Genomic DNA, 27,449 nt, shown 5'->3' with positions numbered 1-27,449 from the left:
CCTAGATATTTTATTTTCTTTGTAGTAATTGTGAATGGCAGTTCATTGTTGATTTGGCTCTCTTTAAGTCTGTTATTGGTGTATAGGAATGCTTGTGATTTCTGCACATTGATTTTGTATCCTGAGACTTTCCTGAAGTGGCTTATCACTTTAAAGAGATTTTGGGCTGAGATGATGGGGTCTTCTAAATATACAATCATGTTGTCTGCAAATAGAAACAATTTGATTTCCTCTTTTCCTAATTGAATGCACTTTATTTCTTTTTCTTGCCTGATTGCTCTGGCTAGAACTTCCAATACTACATTGAATAGGAGTGGTGAGACAGGGCATCCTTGTCTAGTGCCAAATTTCAAAGGGAATGCTTCCAGTTTTTGCCCATTCGGGATGATACTGGCTGTGGGTTTGTTGTAAATAGCTTTTATTTTGAGCTGCGTTCTGTCAATACCTAGTTTATTTAGAGTTTTTAGCATAAAGCGCTGTTGAATTTTGTCAAAGGCCTTCTCTGCATCTATTGAGATAATGTGGTTTTTGTCTTTGGTTCTGTTTATGTGGTGGATTACGTTTATAGACTTGCATTATGTTCAACGAGCCTTGCATCCCCAGGATGAATCCTACTTGATTGTGATGGATAAGCTTTTTGATGTGCTGTTGCAATCGGTTTGCCAGTATTTTATTGAAGATTTTTGCATCTATGTTCATCATGGATATTGCCTGAAGTTTTCTGTTTTGTTGAGTCTCTGCCAGGTTTTAGCATCAGGATGACGTTGGTCTCATAAAATGATTTGGGAAGGATTCCCTCCTTTTGTATTCTTTGGAATAGTTTCACCCTCTTTATATGTCTGGTAGAATTCAGCTGTCAACCCATCTGGACCTGGGCTTTTTTTTTGGTTGGTAGTCTATTAATTGCTGCCTCAACTTCGGCCCTTGTTGCTGGTCTATTGAGGGTTTCAACTTCTTCTTGGTTTAGGCTTGGGAGGGTGGAAGTGTCCAGGAATTTATCCATTTCTTCCAGGTTTACTGGTTTGTGTGGATAGAGTTCTTTGTAGTAATCTCTGATGGTAGTTTGTATTTCTGTAGAATCAGTGATGATAACTCCTTTATTATTTTTTATTGCATCTATTTGATTCTTTTTTTTTTTTTTTTTAATTAATCTGGCTAGTGGCCTATTTTGTTAATCTTTTTGAAAAACCAGCTCCTGGATTTACTGATTTTTTTGAAGGGTTTTTTGTGTCTCTATCTCCTTCAGTTTGGCTCTGATCTTAGTTATTTCTTGTCTTCTGCTAGCTTTTGAGTTTTTATCCTGCTCCTCTAGCTGTTTCAATTTTGATGACAGTCAATTTTAGATCCTTCCTTGCTTCTCATCTGAGCATTTATTGCTATAATTTTTCCTCTAGACACTGATTTAAATGTGTCCTATAGAGTCTGGTATGTTGTGTCTTCATTCTCACTGGTTTTAAAGAACATATTTTTTTCTGCCTTCTTTTCATTGTTTATCCAGTCAACATTCAAGAGCCAGTTGTTCAGTTTTTTATGAAGTTGTGCAGTTCTTAGTTTAATCCTGAGTTCTAATTTGATTGCACTGTGGTCTGAGAGACTGTTTGTTATGATTTCCGTTCTTTTGCATTTGCTGAGGAGTGATTTACTTCCAATTATGTGGTCAGTTTTAGAGTCAGTGTGATGTGATGCTGAGAAGAACGTATATTCTGTGGATTTGGGGTGGAGAGATCTGTAAATGTCTATTAGGTTTGCTTGGTCCAGGTGCTGGATATCCTTGTTAATTTTCTGTCTCATTGATCTAACATTGACAGTGGAGTATTAAAGTTTCCCACTATTATTGTGTGGGAGTCTAAGTCTTTTGTAGGTCATTAAGAACTTGCTTTATGTATCTGGGTGCTCCTGTATTGGGTGCATGTATATTTAGGATCATTAGCTGTTCCTGTTGCATTGATCCTTTTACCATTATGTAATGTCCTTTGTCTCTTTTGATCTTTGTTGGTTTAAAGACTATTTTATCAGACTAGGATTGCAACTCCTGCTTTTTTTTCTCTCCATTTGCTTAGTAAATCTTCCTTCATTCCTTTGTTTTCAGCCTGTGTGCATCCTCGCACGTGAGAGGGGTTTCCTGGATACAGCACACCAATGGGTTTTGACTCTTTATCCAATTTGCCAGTCTGTGTCTTTTGATTGGGGCATTTAGCCCATTTACATTTAAGGTTATGTTGTTATGTTGAATTTGATCCTGCCATTTTGATGCTAGCTGTTCGTTTTGCCCACTAGTTGATGCAGTTTCTTCATTGTTTCGATGTTCTTTACCCTTTGGTACGTTTTTGGAGTGTCTGGTACTGGTTGTTCTTTCCTTGTTTAGTGCTTCTTTCAGGAGCTCTTGTAAGGCAGGTCTGGTGGTAAAGAAATCTCTCAACAATTGCTTGTCCATAAAGGATTTTCTTTCTCCTTTGCTTATGAAGCTTAGTTTGGCTGGATATGAAATTCTAGGTGGAAAGTTCTTTTCTTTAAGGATGTTGAATATTGGCCCCCCACTCTCTTCTTGCTTGTAGGGTTTCTGCTGAGAGATCCGCTGAGTCTGATGGGCTTCCCTTTGTGGGTAACCTGACCTTTCTCTCTGGCTGCTCTTAGCATTTTTTCCTTCATTTCAACCCTGGTGAATCTGATGATCATATGCCTTGGGGTTGCTCTTCTTGAGGAATATCTCTGTGGTGTTCTCTGTATTTCCTGGACTTGAATACTGGCCTGCCTTGCTGGGTTGGGGAAGTCCTCCTGGCTAATATCCTTGAGAGTGTTTTCCAGCTTGGATTCATTCTGTCACATTCAGGTACACCTATCAAACGTAGATTAGGTCTTTTCACATAATACCGTATTTCTTAAAGGCTTTGTTAATTTCCTTTTACTCTTTTTTCTCTAATCTTGCCTTTTTATTTTATTTCATTGAGTTGATCTTCAATCTCTGATATCCTTTCTTCTGCTTGGTCGATTTGGCTACTGAAACTTGTGGATGCTTCACGAAGTTCTCGTGTTGTTTTCCAGCTCCATCAAGTCATTTATACTCTTCTCTAAGCTGTTTATTCTCCTTAGCATTTCATCAAACCTTTTTTCAAGGTTCTTAGTTTCTTTGTTGGGTTAGAACATATTCTTTTAGCTCAGAGATGTTTATTACCCACCCACCTTCTGAAGCCTCTCAGTTTATCAGACTCATTCTCCATCCGGCTTTGTTCTTTTGCTGGTGAGGAGTTGTGATCCCTTGGAGGAGGGGAGGCATTCTGATTTGGGGTGTTTTCATCCTTTTTGCACTGGTTTCTTCCCATCTTTGTGGCTTTATCTACCTGTGGTCTTTGTAGTTGGTAATTTTTGGATGGGGTCTCTTGAGTGGATGTCCTTTTTGTTGCTGTTGAAGTTATTTGTTTTTTAGTTTTCTTTCTAACAGCTCCCTCTGCTGTAGGACTGCTGGAGGTCCACTCCAGACCCTGCTTGCCTGGGGATCACCTGTGGCAGCTGCAGAACAGTAAGGGTTGCTGCCAGTTTATCCTTCTGTTATCTTTGTCCCAGAAGGATACTCACCAAATATCAGCCAAAGCCCTCCTTTATGAGGTGACTCTTATATGGGGGTCAGGGAGCTGCTTGAGGAGACAGTCTGTGCCTTATAGGAGCTCAAGTACTGAGCTGTGAACTTTGTTGTTCTGTTCAGAGCTGATGGGCATGTATGTTTAAGTCTGCTGCAGCAGAACTCACAGATGCCTTTTTTTCCCAGGTGCTCTGTTCTGGGAAAGTGGGGCTTTATTTATAAGTTCCTGATGTGCTGCTGCCTTTTTTCAGAGCTGCCCTGCCCAGCAAGGAGGTAGCCTAGTCACAGTCTGCCAGCAGAGGCATTGCTGAGCTGCCATGGGCTCTGCCCAGCTGCTGTGTGAACTTCCTTGCGGTTTTGTTTATAGAGGTATAGTTAGATCTGCAACAAATATCCTCCTTCATAAAGTTCAAAAATAATCTGTGATGATAGGGTGAAAACAGTGGGGACCTCTGGAGGTGGTGAGGGTCACGGGTATCAACGGGGAGCAGGCACCTATAGGAAGCCTTCTGTGGCAATGGAAGCGTTCTCTAACTTGATCTAGGTAGTAGTTACACAGGTGAACACTGTAAAAGTTTAACCAGCTGAGCACTTAAGATTTGTGCACCTGTATTACAATGAAGTAAAGAAGAATTGCAAGAAGAAAAAAGAAAATTTGTGAACAACTAAGGTGTTAGGACTATGCCAACAGCATGTTACAACCACGAGACAAAAAGTAAACTGATAAAGGTATCTTTGTCCTTCCCTATTAACATGAAAAAGATTTTTTTTTAAAAAAAAGATTAATTTAAATGCACCAATGTTATTCCTTTTATTATAATAGTTGAAACTTGGCTTAAAGTTCAAAATACTATTTCCAGATAATTTTCCACTATTACATAAAATAGGCAACTTTGTTATGTTTATGCTATACGTATCAGTTACTTATCAGCACTGAATTTTAACCACTCTGCTAAATTTTGAGAAAACAGCCAAACCCAATATAATTAATCTGGCCTACAAATTTTATAGTGGCTATTACTAAAAATATTTCAAAAGAAATTTATTTTACTATATTCCATATTCTTTAACTTAAAATCTGTTGCCACCATTTAGTAAGAGTGGGACAAATACAATTCTTTAAAATATAGAAAATATAGTTCCTGTTAAGATTTTGCAAAAAAAATTAATAATAAATAATACAATTTGAATACTCTAAAACAATATACTTTGTACTCTAGATTGTGGTTTTGGGTAGTATGTCTTGACACTATGAAGATTTACATGAGTTCAGGGAATGAGTTGTAATACTATTAATGAAGAAATAGTCAACATAACCAAATACCTGACAGAATTCCTCATATGGATATTTTTAGGAGTATACAAATAAAAAGATAAATAGATTTTAAAATCCTAAGAACAAGACAGAACAAAATTATACATGACAGGCAGAACCACCTGGGTTACAGTATACGTAAGGCAAGAGTGAATACAGCACCTTGAGACACAAAACATCTTAAAATTACAGTCTTATCTATGTATATATAAAATAGAACATTCTGTATTGGTTACGTGAACTAGATTAAAACCTAGAAATCTTAGTATTAACCAGAACTTCCTGACTGGCTGACACAGCACATTAGTGAGGTAATACAGGTGGTACTTGAGACTTTCCAACCTTTTTCAAAGACTTTCTTCAGCTTTTGACTTTGACGCAATCACCTTCAAGGCACCAGTCCAAGTGTTCATTAATCTGAGACTCCAAAACTTCATTCTGACAAACTGGGCAATTAACTCTTTTGCTCTGACTGGATGAACTGCTGGAATTCTGAATGGCTGTAGGACATGAACTATACTTTGGATCATTACTCCTGCTTTCTATTTGCTCTTTCTTGATAAAAAAATTGTCAAAAACAGTCTTATCCTCTAGCCTAGGTCGTTTATTTGGGAATGTACCTTCAGACCCATTCACATCCTGGGATAGAGTCACAGACGTTGATTCCATTGCTTTTGAAGAATTTCTTAGGGATATCTTAGAAGATGAAACCCTTCTTTGAGAACCAGAAGAGACTGAGTTTTTAGGGATGTTGCCAACTGTTACATTTTTCGTTGGAGATCCATTCACACCTCTGAAAGCCTTTTGGCTGGCAACTGATAATCTAGGAAAGTAGTTGCTTAGAACATTTTGGTGACTGTTAAGAGCAGGGAAGACTAGATGAGAATTTTTTTTACTTGAAACATTCTGTTCAAAATTCACCTTGATTTTAGAATTAGATCTTACAGCATTTGCTGAATGGTTGTGATTTAAAAGATTTTGGGTTTTATTAACGGCATGTGAAGTGATCAACTTCCCAGGTGAAGGTAAAATGCTTGTTTCTCCTAGAACATATCCTTTACCACTAAAAGGAATGACTAGCTGGGCCTCACCTCTGTTGGGTTTATCTGCAAAAAAAGCAAGTAAGATTTTTATATAAGTGCCTCATCTCAATAGATAGACAGTAACAAACATTAACGTAGAGTTTTCTCAAAATGAAGAAATAATATTTTAACTATCTTATACCCAGGCAATCCTATTAATGGGAGAAGAGCAATCTTCAGAATTAAGAGTTCTAATGCTGATGAGAATATAAAGGATAAAGTGAATTCTCGAATATTTAATTATAGAATCTTACCATGCCAAAGACCAATAAAAAAGCAACATTTACCATGAGAATTACTTAGTGTCCTTTACGTGTAATTCCAGGAGGGAAAAATCTGCTGCCTCGTTCTTATCTTTCCTCTACTCACAAAAATGAAGATAAAGTCTTTCCACATTAATTCATCTACAGCTCCTTCACTTAATTAAAGATTTGGGAAATACAGCCTATGTTCTTGGGTTCTACCACATGAAATCAACTTCCCAAGGGAAGAAGCATCTTCAGTAACTCTGAACTTCATAGGAAAAGGGTAAATCTTGAAGTACTGGCAAATACTTTCCCATTCTTCTAAAGAACATACATCAATAGAAGTCACTTGGATAGAATCCAACTGATAGGAAGGGGTGTAGTTAGGATGCATATTCCGGGCATTGTTACTTGAAAATCATTGTTTTTATTTTGACAAAAAAAAATTTTTTTTTTTTGAGGCAGAGTTTCGCTCTTGTTACCCAGGCTGGAGTGCAATGGCGTGATCTCGGCTCACCGCAACCTCCGCCTCCTGGGTTCAGGCAATTCTCCTGCCTCAGCCTCCTGAGTAGCTGGGATTACAGGCACGCGCCACCATGCCCAGCTAATTTTTTGTATTTTTAGTAGAGATGGGGTTTCACCATGTTGACCAGGATGGTCTCGATCTCTTGACCTTGTGATCCACCCGCCTCGGCCTCCCAAAGTGCTGGGATTACAGGCGTGAGCCACCACGCCCAGCTATTTTGACAATCTTTTTGCCTTCTGTTTCCTAATAACTCAGTGAGTCAAGATAGGGAAAGGAACTTTACCTCAAATATGATCAGGGATTGAGTTTTGTTTCTTTGAATAAAAAGAAAATGAAAAAGTTAATTAAAATATCAATGGAAACTATTCCTACTTTTACTTACTTCTGTATAGAGCAAAGTATATTTTCCTACCATCATTTCATGGACAATGGGATTTTTTTCCTTAAGTCTACAGCTGAAGACTTCTACACCAGAAACAATCCTTAAGCTTATCTTAATACCAGTTCTCTGAAGGACAGTATTGTCTTTACAATGTGGCTATAGTCACAGAAAAGGTGGAAGAATACACACGAAGGTACCTTTAGTCTCTGTGGCTGATACTGGGTGCTGTCCTAGTTTTGTCTTTCCTTTGCCTTTTTTTGAGTAATTCTCTGGCTCCTTGATTTTTATGAAAGTGCCTCCACAGGTTTTCTGGTGCTCAGCCCACCAATAGTCATGAGCAGAGGGCTCCCTGTTAGTAGCTCGCTTGACATAGCCGTAATATGGCGGCCGGTGCTGGCACGGCCCATTGCAGCGCCACCAGTGTCGCCGATACTCATCCACCTCATCATGAAAAGTATGGTACACCTGAGTGGAGAGAATTTTCAGTATTCAATAAGGAAGTTAGCAACTGCAAGACAACAATGTACATAAACAGTCTTTTTTTTTTTTTTTAATTTTTAATACTTTTGTTTCCCAGAGTTTTCTGAAAGGTTCTATTTTGGAAAAGAAAGCAACTATATTTAGTTTCTGTTCAAAAGTTGATTTTAATGGGAAACAGCAGCAGTTAATACTCCATAAACTGTGTAAACACAGATGCATGTGGGGTTAGAAGACAAGAAATCTTTTAAAAACAAAACCACAGAAAATCTCCATGAACACTAAAAGTTTTTGAAATCAAATTTTTAAATGATCAAAAAATTAGGATAAAGAGTTTATGTAATACCATACTAAAATAAGAATCATTCCCACTGCTAAATTGGAATTTTCCCTTTAAGTAACAATAGCAAAGGGTTCTAAAGGACTAAACTATGCCCTATAAATGCCTGAGCCTAACAATACTAGTATCTTACCCAACAAAGCTTCTGCTAAGCTCGCTCTCTACATTCTCAAAGTTCTTTGCTTATGTCTCCGTAATAAGCCTTATGTGGTACTATTTTATCTGTTTATAAATACTTCTCTTGCCAGACTAAAAAGTTCTCCAGGATCTGAACGTTTAAATTTTCTGTGTCCCTAGTGGCTACTATCGTGCTTTTGGCACCAATAAGGTGCTCAGCCAGAGAAGCATCATTCATTGAGTCAAATAAATTTCTCAGTGTGCTTTGCAGGTCTTGAGTAGGATGCCTTCTTTTTTCACTCTCTAGACAAAATTCCTGTTTAGAACCCAAGCAGACAATAGGTAAGAGGAAAGATCGGACTGAAAAGAGGGTCAGCTCTCTCAGCGCAGTGGCACTGAGGACTAGAGAACACCATCTGAAAGCGACTCCTAAATGACGATGGCCACCTTATTCTTCTGCCTTCTCATTGGAACATTACTACTTCTGTAAGAGTAAGAAGCATCTATATATGATATTTTGGTTTTTTACCAAAGACATTCAGCTTTCTAATAAATTCCCCTTGTGGGAAAGAATGCCAAGCTTTTCTATAACTTTATAGATAGTGTTAAATTCACTATCTCTCCATCCTAAGCAAAAAATTTCTACTACTTGGTAAGCATGCAAATGATGCACATTATATTAGATGTAGAAGGGACTGAAGGACATAGGTTTTAAGGCAAAGAAGCATGGGAACCCCCACACTATATTACGTTCAGAACTCTTGACTTTAATTTGTTACCAAAAAAGACGGGGAAATGGATGTTTTGTTTGTTTTGTAACATGGACTCACTCTGTTTGCCCAGGCTGGAGTGAGGTGGCATGATCTTGGCTCACTGTAACCTCCACCTCCCAGGCTCATGTGATCCTCCCACCTCAGCGTCCTGAGTAGCTGTGACTACAAGTGTGAGCTACCACACTTGGCTAATTTTTAAAATTTTGTGGAAACAAGATCTCACTATAGTGCCCAGGCTGATCTTAAACTCCTGGGCTCAAGTGATCCTCCCATTTCAGCCTCCCGAAGTGCTGGGATTACAGGAGTGAGCCACCACACCCGGCCTAGATCTGTTTTGCGTGAAATTCCTGTAACTCCTACAGCTTGAGAATGTGACTTTTAACAATGTAATCACTAAAATAAAACTATTCTACAATGTAGATACCCTGTGGAGTTCCTTATAACAGGATGTAACCTGTAAAAGCAAGGGGTGTTCACTTCATAAAACCTCTCCTAAATAAAAACACACAGATACCTAAGATAAAAGAACAGATCCTCTTCCAACTGAACAGTGGGATGTATACAAGGGCTTTGCTTAAAGTTTAAGTTCTGGTTAAGAAACTAAAAGTATTTTATACAAGCAACTCTATAATTATCTTGCTAACCTGGATTTTATATCTGATTTTTTTTTTTTGAGACTGAATCTCGCTCTGTTGCCCAGGCTGAAGTGCAGTGGCATGCTCAATGCAACCTCCACCTCCTGGGTTCAAGCAATTCTCTGCCTCAGCCTTCTGAGTAGCTGGGATTACAGGCACCTGCCACCACACCCAGCTAATTTTTTTTTTTTTTTGTATTTTTAGTACAGACGGGGTTCCATCATCTTGGCCAGGCTGGTCTTGCACTCCTGATCTTGTGATCCACCCGCCTCAGCCTTCCAAAGTGTTGGGATTATAGGCGTGAGCAACCGTGCTTGGCCCTTATGTCTGATTTTTTTAAGACTGCAAGCCACTTTCCTAATGTTGAAGTAACTGTGCTAATAATTAAATAAGGTCTTTAGAAAATTAAAACTAATAGTTAGAAAATAATAATGTATGGAGAGGCCAGGCATGTGGCTCATGCCTTTAATCCCACCATTTTGGGAGGCTGAGATAGGAGCCCATGAGTTCAAGACCAGCCTCGGCAACATTGTGAGACCTTGTCTCTAAAAAAAAATTTTTTTTTAAAATAGCCTGGCATAGTGGCATGCACCTGTAGCCCCCACTACTCAGGAGGCTGAGGCAGGAGGATCACTTGAGCCCAGGAGGTTGAATCTGCAGGGCTATGATTATACCACTGCATCCACTCTAGGCAAAAGAACAAGACCCTATCTCAAAAACAAAACAAAACAAAACATGGCGGTTAAGCACTGTTCATTTTCTATCACACTGGATTTTGTGGCCTTTTAAAGGAAGGAAATACCCAAACATAAGAAAGAATGTAATCTATTCTATTAATATTCAATTCATATTTGTTAAGCCCATGTAAGAACAGTACATTATATACCTTATACAGATGTATTATAAAGATGGCCAAGAGCTACTACGTGTTCAAAAGAAATGAAAGTAGCATTAAAAACTGTAAAAGCTTAAATATCTGCTGAGGATTCAAAAGATGGAGAAATGAGATGCCACTGGAACGATGAAGAGCATTCAGACGTAAAGCAGAGCAGTGGCAAGCTTTAGGACACAGGCAACAGAGTTGGAGGCAGTAAAAAAGGAACAAGGTTATTTCATAAAACGAATACAATAATGATTAAAACAACTAATGTTTAATTAGTGCTCAAACTGGGCTAAAATGTTTTGAAGTGCTTTTGCCTGTAATCCTTTCTCCTCACAATGACCCAATAGATAGTAACTGTTATTACTCTCATTTGCCATGGGAGTAAAATGAGGCATAGAAAAGTTAAAGTTAATAATTGGTGGAGCCAGGATTTGAATCCAAGAAGCCTAATGCTTACAGCTTTTTGAACTTCAGGCTTTGCCACGTCCTACAATGCCATGCAGAGATAGGAATCAAAGAATCCTGAGAGGGAATGACATCTGCAATGGCAGCAGGATACAGGATGAACTACAGAAGACAGTAATAAGGAGACAAAGGTGAGAGGTCAGATGAGTCCAGAAGAGAGGTACTGCAGGCCTGAATTAACCACTGACTTAGATGAGCTCAGAGGCCTCAGGGACATCACTGGCTCTGCTGCCATCCTACCATGTGGCCCCAGACAAGCCAATTCGCTTCTCTAAGTCTCTCGTTCGCTGTGGAAAATCCTCAAAGATATTTCTTTGTACCTCGTTCTCTACTTTTAATTAAATTTCAGGAGTTATTGAATAAACAACTACTAAATATCATAAATATATACGGCCTTATGTACCGTTATATTGGCTCCAGTCATTCTGTTGATTCGATGCATGTGTTTACAAAACTCTGGACCATGCCCTTCTCGGTCTTTATCATTATTAGTGACAAATAAATAGGCATGTATCATTTCATGCAGGAGGGTCTGGAACATAAAATAATCAAATTATTTTCAGAGTTTGCGTGACACATCAGAAAATATACATTTTCTTGTTCTATCTGGAGTCTTACCTTTTTTGTATCACAGGGTTCCTTGAGAACTGATAAAATTCATTCTAGGCTGGGTACAGTGGCTCATGCCTGTAATCCCCACACTTTGGGAGGTAAAGGTGGGAGGATCGCTTGAGCTCAGGAGTTTGAGACCAGCCTGGGCAAGATGGTGAAACCCTGTCTCTACAAAAATTAGCTGGGTGTGGTGGTGCATGCCGATAGTCCCAGCTACTCTGGCGGCTGAGGTGGGTGGATCCTCTGAGCCTGGGGAATTGAGGCTACAGTGAGTTATGATCATACTACTGCACTCCAGCCTGGGTAACAGAATGAGAACCTGTCTCACAAAAATAAAACATCAACAAAAAACCCACCTCATTTATAAAAATTATGTAAGCACACATTCACAAAACACTGCATAAGAGTTGAGCATCTCAATGCTGAAAATCCAAAATTCAGAAACATTTTGAGCACCAACATGACACTCAAAGGAAATGCACATTGGAGCATTGTGGATTTTCAGATTTGGGATGCTCCACCTGTAAGCATAACACAAGTATTCCAAAATCTAAACAAATCTGAAATCCAAGACACTTGTAGTCCCAGGCATTTCAGAGAAGGGGTACCCAAATTTGTATAATATCGGAAGCTCTGAAAATCATAGGTTAAGAACTCCCTGTTCTAAGAGGGCCTTTTTAACTACAAATCAACATCCAGAAAAATCAATGAATTAAACTACATAAAAACTTTAAAAATTCTTTTTTTCTTTTGAGACAGGGTCTCACTCTGTTGCCCAGGCTGGAGTGCAGTGGCTCAATTTCGGCTCACTGCAACCTCTGCCTCCAGGGTCCAAGTGATTCTCATGCCTCAGCCTAATGAGTAGCTGGGACTACAGGTGCCTGCCACCATGCCCAGCTAATTTTTGTATTTTAGCAGAGATGAGGTTTGGCCATGTTGGCCAAGCTGGTCTTTGAACTCCTGACCGCAAGTGATCTGCCCGTCTCAGCCTCCCAAAGTGCTGGGAGCCACTGCGCCCCGGCAAAACGTTAAAATTCTATAGGAAAAAAAACCCCCACAAGTAAAAAGATAAACTTAAAAAAATATATGTACAACTCATATCATAGGCTATTCCTAATATACAAGGTCCTAATGTCAACAGGGAAATGACAACCCAATTTCAAAATGGGCAAAGATTACGGAATTTACGAAGTATAAATGACCCATAAACAAATGAAAAAAAATGCCCAACTTCATTTATAAAAAGAGAAATGCAAATTCATACTACACTAGGATAGTCAGGCGTGGTGGTTCATTCCTGTAATTTCAGCCCTTTGGGAGGCTGAGGTGGGAGGACTGCTTGAGGCCAGGAGTTGAAAACCAGCCTGGGTCAACACAGTGAGACCTTGTCTCTACAAAAATAAAATAAAACAACTAGCTAGGTGTGATGGTGTGAACCTGTAGTCCTAGCTACTCAGGAGGCTGAGATAGGAGGATCTCTTGAGGCCAGGAATTCAAGGTTGCAGTGAGTTATGATTGCCTCCAGCCTGGGCAACCCAGCAAGACCCTGTCTCAAAAAACAACAACAAAAAAAACCCCCATCAAAACCCAACACTACACTAGGATTCTATGGCTTATCAAGATTGGTAAAACTCGTAAAATTTGACACCGTTAAAAAAGCTAAGGGAAAATAAACATTCCCATATACTGCTGGTGGAAGTGCAATTCTCCTAAGAAAAATTTGGTAGCATCTAACGGAATTGCAAATGCATTTGTCTTTTAAGGCAGCAACACCTAGACTAGCATGCAAGGTCATATGTACAAGGGGTATTCACTGTGACACTGCTTATAATACAAAAGATTGGAAATAACTCCAGTGTTTTGTACATCCACATAATGGAATTCTATGCAGCCTTAAAAAAGAATGAGAAGGATCTATGTGAAATAGGTTTGGAGAAAGCTACAGAGTATATTAATGAAAAAGAGAGGGGGCCGGGCAAGGTAGCTCATGCCTGTAATCCAAGCACTTTGGAGGCCAAGGCGGGCGGATCACCTGAGATTGAGAGTTCAAGACCAGCCTGACCAACATGGTGAAACCCTGTCTTAAAAAAAAAAAAAAAAAAAAAAATCAAAAAAGAAAAAGACAGGGGGCCAGGTGTGGTGGCTCACGCCTGTAATCCCAGCACTTTGGGAGGCTGGCGTGAGTGAATCATCTGAGGTCAGGAATTCAAGACCAGCCTGGTGAACATGGTAAAACCTCGTCTCTACTAAACATACAAATATTAGCTGGGCATGGTGGCAGGCGCCTATAGTCCCAGCTACTAAGGAGACTGAGGCAGGAGAATCTCTTGAACCCAAGAGGCAGAGGTTGCAGTGAGCCGAGATGATTGCGCTCCAGCCTGGGCAACAAGAGCGAAACTTTATCTCAAAAAAAAAAAGAAAAGAAAAGAAAAAGAAAAAGTACAGAAGATTGTGCACAGTATTTTGTGTAAGAAAAGTTTTGTGTGGTGGGGAGAAGCAATAAAAATGGATAGAAATATTTGCAAAACAGAAAAATGAAAGAGTAAAAAGAAACTTAACAGTTCCTACAGCAAATAGGGAGTTCAAGATGGAGGAGGATACTGAACAAGACATCTTTGTATACAGCTTTCTACAGTTTTTGGGTTTTGATTCAGAAATTATGAAAACTTTAAAACAAACACTAAAACCTACTGCCCATTCCGCACCAAGGATGCACAAGTTTCTGTGCAAAATTAACAAAAGCATTTAAGGTTGCTGGGGTTTTTGCTCTAAAAAATACAAATAATTTTTTAAGCAAAAATCAGAAAGCTCTTCAAAGACATACCTTTTTCATGATCCTCCAAAATTTTTTTAAAAAAGAATTTCCATCAGAAGAACTAGACTGTCATTAATGAATTTTAGTCTTATAAAATTATGCTGAACAGAAAAATGAGAGAATCAAACATTTTAACTTGGTCATTCATATATTCCTCTAAAAATTATCAACTGTATCTCTTAAAAGGAACTTTATTTATCTCATTATTTCTCAGAGATGGGGTCTCACTTTGTCACCCAGACTGGAGTGCAGTGACATGATTATATTTCACTGCAGCCTCAAATTTCTGGGATCAAATGATCCCAGAGTAGTTGAGATTGTAGGTGCGTGCCACCACACCTGGCTAATATTTTTTCAATTTTTTGGTAGAGACAGGGTCTCACTATCTTGCCCAGATAGGTCTCCAACTCTTGGGTTCAAGTAATCCATCTGTCTTTGCCTGGGATTACATGCATGAGCCACTGCACCCAGCCAGAACTTTATTTTTCAAGTAAATGCCACTCAATGAAGAAGACTCAAACTCAAGAAAGGTATTTCAAAAGTTTCTCAACATTCTAAATTAGAGTAATGATAAAGAACTATTCTTATAAAGGAGAAACAAATTTAGGTTCCTGATTTTTGGTTCAATTTAATTAAACATTAAAAACATCCCCAAAATGGTACTGAACTTTTTTTTATATCTATCATTTTTATATCTACCATTTTACATCTATCATTTAGTCTCAATTCAAGGATATATACCACACAGTCTCGACACACCTCTGTTTCCCATTACTGTTCTATCCAGTCAAAATGAGCTACTTTTAGTCCAACATGCCCCCCGTTGTCTGATCTCACCTTTGTTCATATTATTCCCACTCTTTCTGCCAAGCGTGGCCTCCTATACTATCTCTGCTTGTCAAGGGTACAGTTTAACCTTTAAGGCTCACCTCTCCACATTTTAATCAACAGTAGTATGACGTGAATGGTAAAGAGGGCAGACAAGAGCCTTGAGTCAGGGCAACTAGAACCTAAACCCACAATTGTATGCATGAGACCCGGGACAGGTCAGAGCGACTCCTCCTCCCGAAAATGGGAGATCCTAATTTTGTAGGGCTGTAGCAAAGGCTACGCTAATTTAGTCCAAAGTCTCACATACAATAGGTGCTCGATAGTAAGCAGTAGGAGTGGTGATGGTAGTAATAAAATGTACAGTTATAAAGCTTTTCTTTTTTTTTTTTTTTTTTTTTGAGACGGAGTTTCGCTCTCGTTACCCTGGCTGGAGTGCAATGGCGCAATCTCGGCTCACTGCAACCTCCGCCTCCTGGGTTCAGGCAATTCTCCTGCCTCAGCCTCCTGAGTAGCTGGGATTACAGGCACGCGCCACCATGCCCAGCTGATTTTTTGTATTTTTAGTAGAGACGGGGTTTCACCACGTTGACCAGGATGGTCTCGAACTCTCGACCTCGTGATCCACCCGCCTCGGCCTCCCAAAGTGCTGGGATTACAGGCTTGAGCCACCGCGCCCGGCTAAAGCTCTTCTTGACCGCCTCAACCAGATAACACCTGTTCCTTTTCTGAAGCCCCTTCATTATGATTTAGTTAACTACAACTGCGCCTCACTTGACAAGGGCATGTTCTAAAAAATCCATTGTTAGGCCATTTTGTCATTGTGCAAACATCTTAAGAGCGTACTTACACAAACCCAGATGGTATAGCCTAACTACACACCTAGGCTACAGGGTATAGCCTCTGCTCCTAGGCAGCAAACCTGTACAGCATGTTACTATACTGAATGCTGTAGGCAGTGCAACACAATGGTAAGTATTTGTGCAACTAAATATAAAAAAGAAAAAAGGTACAATAAAAATACGGTCTTGGCTAGGCATGGTGGCTCACGCCTATAATCCCAGGCCAAGGTGGGCAGATCACCTGAGGTCAGGAGTTTGAGACCAGCCTGGCAACATGGGGAAACCCCACCTCTACTAAAGACACAAAAATCACCAGGGCATGGTGGCAGGCACCTGTAATCCCAGCTACTTGGGAGGCTGAGGTAGGAGGATCATTTGCACCCAGGAGGTGGAGGCTGCAGTGAGCCAAGATAATGTCATTGTACTCCAGCCTGGGCAACAAGAGCAAAACTCCATCTCAAAAAATAAATAAAAATTTTAAAATAATAAAAATATGGTTTTATAATCTTATGGGACACTTGTTACATATGCGGTCCATCACTGATAAAAATGTTGTTTTGTAACTTTCTGCCAACAGGAAATGCTCACTTGATACCATTATACATTCCCCATTCTCTTCTCATCCACTAGTTAAAAACATTTATGCATGTGTTTATGTAATCATTTACCCAATACATATTCTTTAAGCAATTCTTCCAATTAGGGCTCCTTGTAAAGCTGATTTGGTTAATCATGCTGCTCAACTTTTAAAAATGTGTATTATTTTTTTCTGCTTATTCATTGGGTTACTAAAAAGGCTGTGTTAACATTCTGCAAGTATGAGGCTGGGCAAGGTGGTGGACACCTGTAATCCCAGCACGCTGGGAGACTGAGGCAGGGGGATTGCTTGGGCCTGGGAGGTTGAGGCTGTAGTGAGACAGGAATGCTGTGGTGTGATCTCAGCTCACTGTAACCACTGCCTCCCAGGCTCAAGCGCGATTCTTGTGCGTCAGTTTCCTGAATAGCTGAGACTACAGGTGTGTGTCACCACACCTGGCTAATTTTTGTACTTTTAGTAGAGACGAGGTTTCACCATGTTGGTCAGGCTGGTCTCTAACTCCTGGCCTCAAGTGATTCGCCAACCTCAGCCTCCCAAAGTGCTGGGATTACAGGCGTGAGCCACCCCTATTGTAGATTCTTTTTGCTTCCGCTAATTTATGCTGCATAAAATTTAAAGCTATGTTATTGCTTATAAGGTCACTATGTATTGTTGTTTAATAGGTTATTTTATTGTTATAAAATATCCCAATTTTCTTCTAATAAAACTTCTTCCCTTGAAGTCTTTAGTCTGATACTAATACTGGTTGAACATCTCTAATTTGACAATCCAAAATCTGAAATGCTCCAAAATCCAAAACTATTTGAGCACTTACAAGATGCTTAAAGGTTATGTTCCAAGGAAATGCTGACTAAAGCCATTTCAGATTTGGGATTTTTGGATTAGGGAAGTTCAACCAGTAAGTATAATGCAAATATTCCAATTTTTAAAAAACATCTGAAATCTGAAACACTTTGGATAAGGAATACTCTGGTCCCAAACACTTTGGATAAGGCATACTCAACCTATATAGCCACAATAGTTTTCTGCTGTTAAGTGTTTGGATGATATACTTCTCCCCATCCTTTTAAACTTAAAATAAGTGTGTCTTTACTGTAAGCATGTCTCTTTTAATCTACCATGCCATTCCACATCTTCAATGTTTAGTCCATGTACATTTAATTATTGATATTTTCTTTACACCCACCTTTCTCTTTACATCATCTGAGCTTTGTTCTTTTTCATTAATCAAGTATTTCTACTGTATCATTTTACACTTAGTAGCTATTCTTTAAACAAATTGTAGTAAGAAATACATTAACAAAATTCACCATCTTACCCATTTTTATGTGTACAGTTCAGTGTTGAGTATATTCACACTGTTATGTAACCCATTGCCTTTTATTATTCTTAAAAACAGTATCCCTGGCTAGGCAGTGGTGGCTCACGCCTGTAATCCCAGCACTTTGGGAGGCAGGCCAAGGTGGGTGGATCACCTGAGGTCAGGAGTTCAAGACCAGCCTGGCTAACATGGCGAAATTCCATCTTTACTAAAAATACAGAAATTAGCCAGGCATGGTGGAGGGTGCCTGTAATCTCAGCTACTTGAGAGGCTGAGCAGAGAGAACTGCTTAAAGCCCAGGAGGCAGAGGTTGCAGTGAGCCGAGACTGTGTCAGTGCACTCCAGCCTGGCTGATAGAGTGAGACTCCATCTTAAAAAAAAAAAAAACAAAACAAAAAAACGGCATCCCTCATCTCCAAGCATGTTTTAACATGTTTCCCACCCCATGCTGAGAAACTCTACCACCCTGTGCTCTTTTGTATAGATATTTCTTTTCTTTTTTTTTTTGAGACGGAGTTTCACTCTTGTTACCCAGGCTGGAGTGCAATGGCGCGATCTCGGCTCACCGCAACCTCCGCCTCCTGGGCTCAGGCAATTCTCCTGCCTCAGCCTCCTGAGTAGCTAGGATTACAGGCACGCGCCACCATGCCCAGCTAATTTTTTGCACTTTTAGTAGAGACGGGGTTTCACCATGTTGACCAGGATGGTCTCGATCTCTCGACCTCGTGATCCACCCGCCTCGGCCTCCCAAAGTGCTGGGATTACAGGCTTGAGCCACCGCGCCCGGCCAGTATAGATATTTCTTTTTTGGGGGATGGAGTTTCGCTCTTGTTGCCCAGGCTGGGTTGCAATGGTGTGGTCTTGGCTCACTGCAACCTCCACCTCCCAGGTTCAAGAGGTCCTCCTGCCTCAGCTCCCACGGCTCCAATTTGCTAGCAGAAGCAAGCACCAGCTCTAGGTATGAAGCGTGCCGTCACACTGGTTTCTGCTGCCAGCTCAGCTAGGCATCCTGAGAGCACAGCAGTGTGGCAGTCCAACTGAGGAGAATCAGTTTGTTTTTCTCAACAGGAAGATGTGGATCGTATTTTCTCTGCTTCTAAACATGTAATTTAGGCCAGTTACTTAACCTCTCTGAACGCTGATTTCTTTGCTCATAAAAATGAAAACAGCAACACATGAACATAAACAGGGCTGTTGTAAAATCAAAACAGATAATATATCTGGAAGTCTTTTTTTTTTTTTTTTTTTACTATGAAGTACTATACAAAAACATAAAGTGTCCATTATCTGCCCCCTAATTCAAGCTTGCACTGAGGGCAAAGCGTTTTTTGTTTTTGTTTTTGCTTTTTTTTAAAACACATACAGGCTAATTCACAGCACTCTAAATCAATGAAAAGCATTTGTAAATTACTGAGCTAGGAAGCAAGTTTACATGAAGAATACCTCTACAAGATCCTTTCTTGGTCTCAACTTTAAAAGGGGTTCGCTCAGGCGGATGGAACACATTCCACCCTTCCCTTCGTAGCTGCATATCCCAGCACACCTAGAAAACAACCACCATAAAAATGTGTTACATTGACCAAATATACGCAAGTCCTTAACACATTCTTGGGCAGCTCACACTAAGAAAACTCAACTGGCAGATGCCTTTCTTGAAAGCATCCCCGCCTGATGGCAAATACTCGCATTTCACCCAATTAGTTAAAACCCTCAGCAGCGCACTCTCACCACCCTGCTTCAGAAGGTGGAAGGCTGCAGGCACCTGCCGGAGACACCACACCAGTATCTGGTGTACAACGGGAACCCAGTGGAATACGATGCGGACATGGCCCAACTGCAGCTTCCCTTGCCCTAGCTGGGCTGCAACAGCTCAAAGACAATCTCATTCTGCTACTCCCAGTCTCCTTCCGACAAATTAGTTCGGTGTTATTAACAAGTCGATCTCCAGTAGCACATCTCCGAAATTATAACAGACGCCTATACAAAGGAGATTTGTACTTTACACACAATTTAATGGCGTATCTTAATTTGTTTCACTGCAGGTTTTCTATCAACTCAAAAACAAGCATGCTGGTATACAGCTGTATCTTAAACTTAACCCTGTTCACGTGCAGGAGTAGATTATTATTTCAAACAGGGATTTTTTTTTTTTTTTTTCAAATTTAGCGTGTAGAAAAAGAACCCTTTTAAAAGCATCACTGGAGATCCCCACTGCAGCACACGAGTTCACTGAAGTGGGTTCCTAACGAGAATAGAGGAGGACAGCACACATCCTTTGGAGGTCACTCTGCATCCTCAGCACTTTCTTAGGGGCAGATTTGGTTGCTTCTCCCTTCTGGCTCCTAGAGCACAATCATAAGGCAAGTCAGAAACTTGCCATTTTCAAGTTTAGTGAGATTCAAATAAGAATCTCATTTCTCATTATGTCCGAGTCCAACCGTGGCGGTTATGGTCTACATAGCTTTCTTACTGTTCGAGCGGGAGAAACACGCCAAGACAGGAACTGCCAGGTCCAAAATCAGACCCCCTCATTTAACGCCCCCTGGGACGGTCGGACCGAGAAAGGAGAGAAGCCCAGGGCCGGGGGCTGCAGGAGAGCTGCTAGTCCCGCCTCTTTCCCCAGCGGGCTCGGAACTCACAGGGTCATTCGCACGCTCCACTTCACCTCGACGGCCCCCAGCTGGCCCCAGAAGAACTGGTCGTTAAACTGAACAAACAGGGCCTGCAAGTCCGGAGTGGGGTCCACCAATTCCCACGACGCGTCCACCAGCGACAGGGGCTCCTGGGCCTGATCATGCTCCGTGACCTGCAAGTTCCACTCCTCCTGAAGCCGCAGTGCCAACATCAGGTCATCATCCATCGCTGCCAAGATCCCAGGCGGGGTCCGCCGGCGTCAGGCTGGCTCCCGAATTAGGCCGCGACCCCACGCCGCCTCGCAGAGGATCAGGACTAGCTCCTAGGAGACACCGGCTCCCGGGACGGCCAATCTCGCGATAGTCCGCGGAAACCCGCTTGAGAACGAGAACGTGAACCAAAACGGAGCTTACCCCAAACGCCAAAGCCAAGATTCTAGGGCTTTAAAAAGAGCAGTGAGCGTGACACCTCCTAGTGGGCGCAGATCCTGGGCCCGAGCCCTAGGAAGCTTTCAAGAAGCTAGTTCCAGCCTTTACTCTTTGCCAGTTATTTCAAACCTCAACGTCACTCTCGGTTCATGCGCAGTATCCAAGCTTCACTCGGCCTCTCCCCTCACTTCCGCAATAGCTCCTCTTGCGCATGCGCTTTAACCGATGGCAGTCCTACGCAGCCGCAGTCTGCCCTCGGCCCCTTGCGCAGGCGCAGTGTCTGACGCTCAGACCCGGCGCAGGCGTACTTCTCTCGTTGCCATCCTGCTTCCTCAGCCCTAGAGCTCCGCTGGTCTTGGGTGGGTCTAGACCGCTGCCGCTATTGCGGCGCCGATAGTGACAGTAAGTGCCTGAGACCCGGACGGAAATGGCGATGACGATGTCAGACAGTGGGGCGAGCCGCCTGCGTCGGCAGCTGGAGTCGGGTGGTTTTGAGGCGCGGCTGTACGTGAAGCAGCTCTCGCAGCAGTCGGATGGGGACCGGGATCTCCAGGAGCACCGGCAGCGCATCCAGGCGCTGGCGGAGGAGACTGCGCAGAATTTGAAGCGCAACGTCTACCAGAACTACCGGCAGTTCATAGAGACGGCCCGCGAGATCTCCTACCTGGAGAGCGAGATGTACCAGCTCAGCCACCTGCTGACCGAGCAGAAGAGCAGCCTGGAGAGCATCCCGCTTACATTGCTGCCTGCAGCCGCGGCCGCCGGAGCCGCCGCCGCCTCTGGGGGGGAGGAGGGAGTCGGTGGGACGGGGGGCCGAGACCACCTCCGAGGCCAGGCTGGCTTTTTCCCCTCTCCTGGGGGTGCCTCCCGCGACGGCTCCGGTCCAGGCGAGGAAGGAAAGCAGCGCACTCTCACCACCCTGCTTGAGAAGGTGGAAGGCTGCAGGCACCTGCTGGAGACGCCGGGACAGTACCTGGTGTACAACGGGGACCTAGTGGAATACGATGCGGATCACATGGCCCAACTGCAGCGGGTGCACGGCTTTCTCATGAACGATTGTTTGTTGGTGGCTACCTGGCTGCCACAGCGGCGGGGGATGTATCGCTACAACGCGCTCTATTCCCTAGATGGTTTGGCCGTAGTCAATGTCAAGGACAACCCACCCATGAAGGACATGTTCAAGCTGCTAATGTTCCCTGAGAGCCGTATTTTCCAGGCCGAAAATGCTAAAATCAAACGAGAGTGGCTGGAAGTACTGGAGGAGACCAAGAGAGCCCTAAGTGAGAAAAGGCGAAGGGAGCAGGAGGAGGCAGCAGCCCCTCGAGGGCCACCCCAGGTGACTTCCAAGGCCACCAACCCATTTGAGGATGACGACGAAGAAGAACCAGCTGTTCCTGAGGTAGAGGAAGAGAAGGTGGACCTCTCCATGGAATGGATCCAGGAGTTACCTGAAGACCTGGATGTCTGTATTGCCCAGAGGGACTTTGAAGGGGCCGTCGACCTCCTGGATAAATTGAACCATTACTTGGAAGATAAGCCTAGCCCACCTCCTGTAAAAGAACTGAGGGCCAAAGTGGATGAGAGAGTTCGACAGCTCACTGAGGTGCTAGTTTTCGAACTCTCCCCAGATCGTTCGCTGAGAGGTGGTCCCAAGGCTACCCGCAGAGCAGTTTCTCAACTGATCCGGCTGGGCCAGTGCACGAAGGCCTGTGAGCTATTTTTGAGAAACAGGGCAGCCGCTGTTCATACTGCAATTCGTCAGCTTCGCATTGAAGGTGCCACTTTACTCTATATTCATAAGCTGTGCCATGTCTTCTTTACTAGCCTTCTTGAGACTGCAAAAGAATTTGAGATTGATTTTGCAGGCACTGACAGTGGCTGCTATTCTGCTTTTGTGGTCTGGGCAAGATCAGCCATGGGCATGTTCGTGGATGCTTTTAGCAAGCAGGTGTTTGATAGTAAGGAGAGCCTCTCTACAGCAGCTGAGTGTGTAAAAGTGGCTAAGGAGCATTGCCAACAACTGGGTGATATCGGACTAGACCTCACCTTCATCATCCACGCCCTTCTGGTGAAAGACATCCAAGGGGCCTTGCACAGTTACAAAGAAATCATCATTGAAGCCACTAAACATCGCAACTCTGAAGAGATGTGGAGGAAGATGAACTTGATGACGCCAGAAGCCCTGGGTAAGCTCAAAGAGGAGATGAAAAGTTGCGGGGTAAGTAACTTTGAGCAGTACACAGGGGATGACTGCTGGGTGAACTTAAGTTACACAGTAGTTGCTTTCACCAAACAGACCATGGGCTTTTTGGAAGAGGCCCTGAAGCTGTATTTCCCAGAGCTGCACATGGTACTTTTGGAGAGCCTGGTGGAAATCATTCTGGTTGCTGTTCAGCATGTGGATTATAGTCTTCGATGTGAGCAGGATCCAGAGAAGAAAGCTTTTATCAGGCAGAATGCATCCTTTTTATATGAAACAGTCCTCCCTGTCGTGGAGAAAAGGTTTGAAGAAGGTGTGGGTAAACCTGCCAAGCAACTCCAAGATCTGAGGAATGCATCTAGACTTATTCGTGTGAATCCTGAAAGTACAACGTCAGTGGTCTAATGCTTGGGTCTGTTTGTATGTACATATATATATAGAGAGAAAGCTTATATATTATTTATATTTATATTACGTTGTATTGGCATACTCTTTATATAAAGTTTTAAACACAACTTGAAAATAAAAAGTGTCCTCTTAGAAATACAAAATCAAAAGAGGAAAAGAAGTTAAACCCAAATAACAAAAATACTGGAATTATTGAAACATATAGTATGCTAGCTATCCTTCTGAATTATGCTAATTCTCTTCCAAAATTATGGTCACACTATACGCTATAGCATTTAAGTTTTATGCTTTGATAAAACACTTTTTTTTTTTTTTTTTTTTTTTTTTTTTGAGACAGGATCTCACTGCAAGGTCTCGACTCACTGCAGCCTTGACCTCCCGGACCCAAGCAATCCTCCCACCTCAGCTTCCCATGTACCTGGAAACAGGCAGGCACCACCATACCCAGCTAATTTCTGTATTTTTTGTAGAGACGGGGTTTCCCCATGTTGCCCAGGCTGGTGTTTTTTTTCTTCTTTTTTTCCCCACAATATATATTATACAGCAGAGTCATAGTATCTATAAATACATAAGAGTTTAAGTATGTTGTGAAAAGTTTCCCAGTTCACTCAAATGTTAGGTTTCCTAAAGGGTACGGTGCCATATAAAACACACTGCCTCATATATTTCTCTTCAAAACGTTGGACTATTTGGGAAAAAGAAAAGTTTTGGAACTGGTTTTAGGGTTTTAGTCAACAGAATTCTTTCTTGAAATTAGCTGGTGTGTGGATTCAGATACTCTGATGAAAGCTTCATACTCCAAGAGGAAGCTTTCATAAAAACAATTCAGCAAATATTTCTGGTATAATTTGAATGGCTAATTTTCAGTTGCTAATTAGCAGCTTTGTAATACTTGATTTGGAAGCATTTACTTGGAAATCCTAAGGACTATAATAACATTTTTCAACATATTTCTAAGTTATGTTAGTTTCCAGCTGTAGCTTTTGTCCTCACATTAAAAAATAATAAGCAGGACACATTGGAGAATCTGGCAGCAGCTGCCAGGTTTTAGCTGCCACCGCTTCAGTATAAGATACAGCTGTCCCATCTTCTCCCATTCAGGGTAGGGTATATAGTGGCTCAGACTTCATGCAATTGGAAAAAAAAAAAAAAAAAAGTTTTCACTGAAATATTTATTTAGATTTCAGGGTCTAGATGGTTGGGAAATTAGAAAAACATGCAAATCCCATTGTGCTATGACTACTCTGAGCAGAGATTTGGTTTTGTTTCTTTTTGTAACAAAGTGAAAACAGGTGAGACAATATGCCCACAACAAAGGGAAGAAGAGAACCTTCTGTGACTCCTAACATGTTCCATGCTGCATTTTTCTTGTTTCATTTTTTTTATTTTCCTTGCTTTGCTTTTAAACATGAATATAATGCTTACTTCAAATTGTTTAGTAAAACAGAATAAAGAAATGTGAGCTTCTCAAGGTTTCTAAACTGTTGCTTCTCTTGTATATTCTACAACATTCCTCACACTTTGAGAGAAACTGCTTGCTATGATCAATTTTGTGTCTAGCTTCTAATGGTGATTCTTGTCCATAAGCACCATTTTTGATGCCCATGATTTCTCGAAAGATTTCTTTTATCTAAAGGAAAATGGTGGTACTAAGACTGTGAAAATTATGTGAAACCTAAAATAGCTGCCAAAGTGGCTCAGGGTTGTAAAACTTATTGACTTAATTATTCATGTGCCAGATAAATCCCTTTATTTTCTCTTTAGCTATGCATATTTAAAAGATTGGAAAGTATCAGATTTACAGATTTTCTTTGACTAATTTTTTTCACATAACTTTAGCATTTTCAAAAGTTATAACCGTAACTGGATATCTTAGCTGAGCAAAGACAGTTATAATTTTTTTTAAGATCACTGGAAATTGTTAAAATTTTGTGATAATTATGATTATTCTGTGCCATTTAGTTTCTAATACTATATGAAACATGTATAAATATATGATGCTGAGTCTCTGAAATACTTCTGAAATCAAAATTCCTCATAAGGCATGAAGTTGTGAAAACTTAAATGTGTATAGTTAGATATTTAAATGGTTACTTCTTCATAGAATTGTCAGCTTTTTAAAACTGGAAGTACAGGATTTTCTTCAGGTAAAATCTGTGTGTTCCAATTACAGTTGTAGATGAAGGAAGTATGCTTTTGATGAGTCAATTAGTATGGGAAGTTGACTAAAGACTCCCAGTGTTGTGACGTACCTTTGTACCCAGACAGAACAATTATGTTAGGTTCCTCAAAGTGCAGTGGGCTTTCTTCTGTAATTCTTTTGTTTCATTAGACTCTGAGACAAGTTCTAAAAGTTGAATGCGATGAGAGATTGTCAGAAGTATGATGTATACTAAAATATACCACTTAAGCATTGATTGCCTTTTCTTGTTTGCTTTAAGCATATAAAACTTGTAACTTGAGCTTGGAATCATGGGCTTGATGGAATTAATTACTCTTGGGGAAAAAAGACACCTAGTGGTATTAAGTCTCTTTTTGATTAAAGCCTCATTTCACATAATTGCCGAAAACTCACTGTTGTTTAATATACTACCTATAGTTTAATTATTGGCACTTGTATTTTGTAACTTGATATCTTACCTAGGATTGGGAATTTGGGACATGACATGTACTATAAAAATCAGTCTATGAACATACTGCTTATTGATGTGCTGTGATATGAGGGAATCTGAAATGTTTCATAAAAATAAAGCTTAAAAATTGTCTCACACTGGATAAAAATGATATTACAATATTATATCTATTGCTCTTTTTTAGTCGGTATTCAATATTTTTATATTCTTGTTACTGAAATATTCCTTGAAGACCTTAGTTTTTTGTTTTATTTATGTGGGGAAGATAGGAAGCTGTTGCTAAATTAACTAAGTGTTCTGCTTACCATCAGAATTGTGACTAAATCAGATCTCAATTTTTTAGGATTCCCTTGAATGGAAAATTTCAAAGGTACAAAATGTGAATTTATTCTAAAAAAGTAGAGTTTAAGCCATCTGCACATCTCTAAATAAAGAAAATGTAGGCCACGAGACCTAGGAACTAAATGACAAGCCTCAACCGTTTTTTTGTTTGTTTGTTTTTGTTTTTTTTGTTTTTTGTTTTTTGAGACGGAGTCTTGCACTGTCGCCCAGGCTGGAGTGCAGCGGGGCAATCTTGGCTCATTACAATCTCTGCCTCCCAGGTTCAAGCGATTCTCCTGTCTCAGCCTCCTGAGTAGCTGGGATTACAGGCGCCCGCCATCATGCCCAGCTAATTTCTGTATTTTTAGTAGAGATGGGTCATTCTAAGTTGGTGTATGTTTGCTCAATGTTTTTTTTTTAAGATGGGGTTTCACCATGTTGGCCAAGCCGGTCTCGAATAGCTGACTTCAGGCAATCTGTCCACCTCAGCCTCCCAAAGTGCTGGGATTACAGGCATGAGCCACAGCACCCAGCCAGGACTACATTATTCAAGCCCAGAAAATCTGTAGTCTTGATGAGGCACTTCCCTTTTTCATGGGCCACACAGGACATTTGTAAGGAAAATTTGTTAGTACCAGCACTCCAACTTCTAACATGTCAGCAATTAAAGTATTCTCTTTCTGTCTACTAGGATTCATCCAACACTGTGCAAAATTAGCAAGCTATGTGGACTCAGGCAATTCTATAGGTTCCCATTTAGTATGCCCAATTAATGAATGCAGAAGAGCAAACTTACATACCTTTTGATTTTATAACACTAGGAATGGGAAGTGCTTCCAGTCAGACATGATTCCGGCCGGTCACAGTGGCTCACGCCTATAAACCCAGCACTTTGGGAGGCTGAGGTGGGTGGCTCACCTAAGGTCGGGAATTCAAGACCAGTCTGACCAACATGGAGAAACCCCATCTTAAAAAAAAAAAAAAAAAAGACA

At 41.1% G+C, this 27,449-nt stretch overlaps 2 protein-coding genes across 4 annotated transcripts; one reads left to right on the top strand and one right to left on the bottom strand.

The window, feature by feature from the left end:
* Positions 1-1,096: 1,096 nt before the first annotated feature.
* On the bottom strand, positions 1,097-21,125 carry SPRTN (SprT-like N-terminal domain). 3 transcript variants are annotated; one of them, XM_003940780.4, is made up of 5 exons: positions 20,473-21,104; positions 19,277-19,376; positions 11,221-11,349; positions 7,325-7,592; positions 1,097-5,998 (listed from the first exon to the last, which is right to left on the bottom strand). In XM_003940780.4, exons 1-5 carry the CDS (start codon positions 20,691-20,693, stop codon positions 5,253-5,255), a joined length of 1,464 nt encoding a protein of 487 aa, XP_003940829.1. In that variant the 5' UTR covers positions 20,694-21,104; the 3' UTR covers positions 1,097-5,252. The 3 variants fall into 3 exon arrangements, with proteins under 3 accessions (XP_003940829.1, XP_074241427.1, XP_039320242.1); XM_074385326.1 differs by lacking the exon at positions 11,221-11,349 and having other exon boundaries at positions 20,473-21,106; XM_039464308.2 differs by lacking the exons at positions 1,097-5,998; positions 11,221-11,349 and having other exon boundaries at positions 6,965-7,592; positions 20,473-21,125.
* Positions 21,126-21,186: 61 nt separating this feature from the next.
* EXOC8 (exocyst complex component 8) lies at positions 21,187-26,273 on the top strand. Its single transcript, XM_003940778.4, has one exon. The coding sequence runs from the start codon at positions 21,323-21,325 to the stop codon at positions 23,498-23,500; it is 2,178 nt and encodes a 725-aa protein (XP_003940827.1). The 5' UTR covers positions 21,187-21,322; the 3' UTR covers positions 23,501-26,273.
* Positions 26,274-27,449: the final 1,176 nt, after the last annotated feature.

The sequence above is a fragment of the Saimiri boliviensis genome, chromosome 14, assembly GCF_048565385.1.
Source record: "Saimiri boliviensis isolate mSaiBol1 chromosome 14, mSaiBol1.pri, whole genome shotgun sequence".
Taxonomy (NCBI): domain Eukaryota; kingdom Metazoa; phylum Chordata; class Mammalia; order Primates; family Cebidae; genus Saimiri; species Saimiri boliviensis.
The sequence above is the reverse complement of the archived record's forward strand: the minus strand, read 5'-3'. Positions and strand labels throughout refer to the sequence as shown.

What these genes read in the sequence shown, in the direction of transcription:
- SPRTN (XM_003940780.4), bottom strand. Translation starts at nt 20,693, where the DNA reads ATGGATGATGACCTGATGTTGGCACTGCGGCTTCAGGAGGAGTGGAAC. An exon ending in CAAGAAAGGATCTTGTAGAG is followed by an intron (nt 11,350 to 19,276) that starts GTATTCTTCATG and finishes TTTATGTTCCAG; the next exon opens with ACCCTCCTGCATGAAATGAT. An exon ending in ATCAGCCACAGAGACTAAAG is followed by an intron (nt 5,999 to 7,324) that starts GTACCTTCGTGT and finishes CTTTTTTTGCAG; the next exon opens with ATAAACCCAACAGAGGTGAG.
- EXOC8 (XM_003940778.4), top strand. Translation starts at nt 21,323, where the DNA reads ATGGCGATGACGATGTCAGACAGTGGGGCGAGCCGCCTGCGTCGGCAG.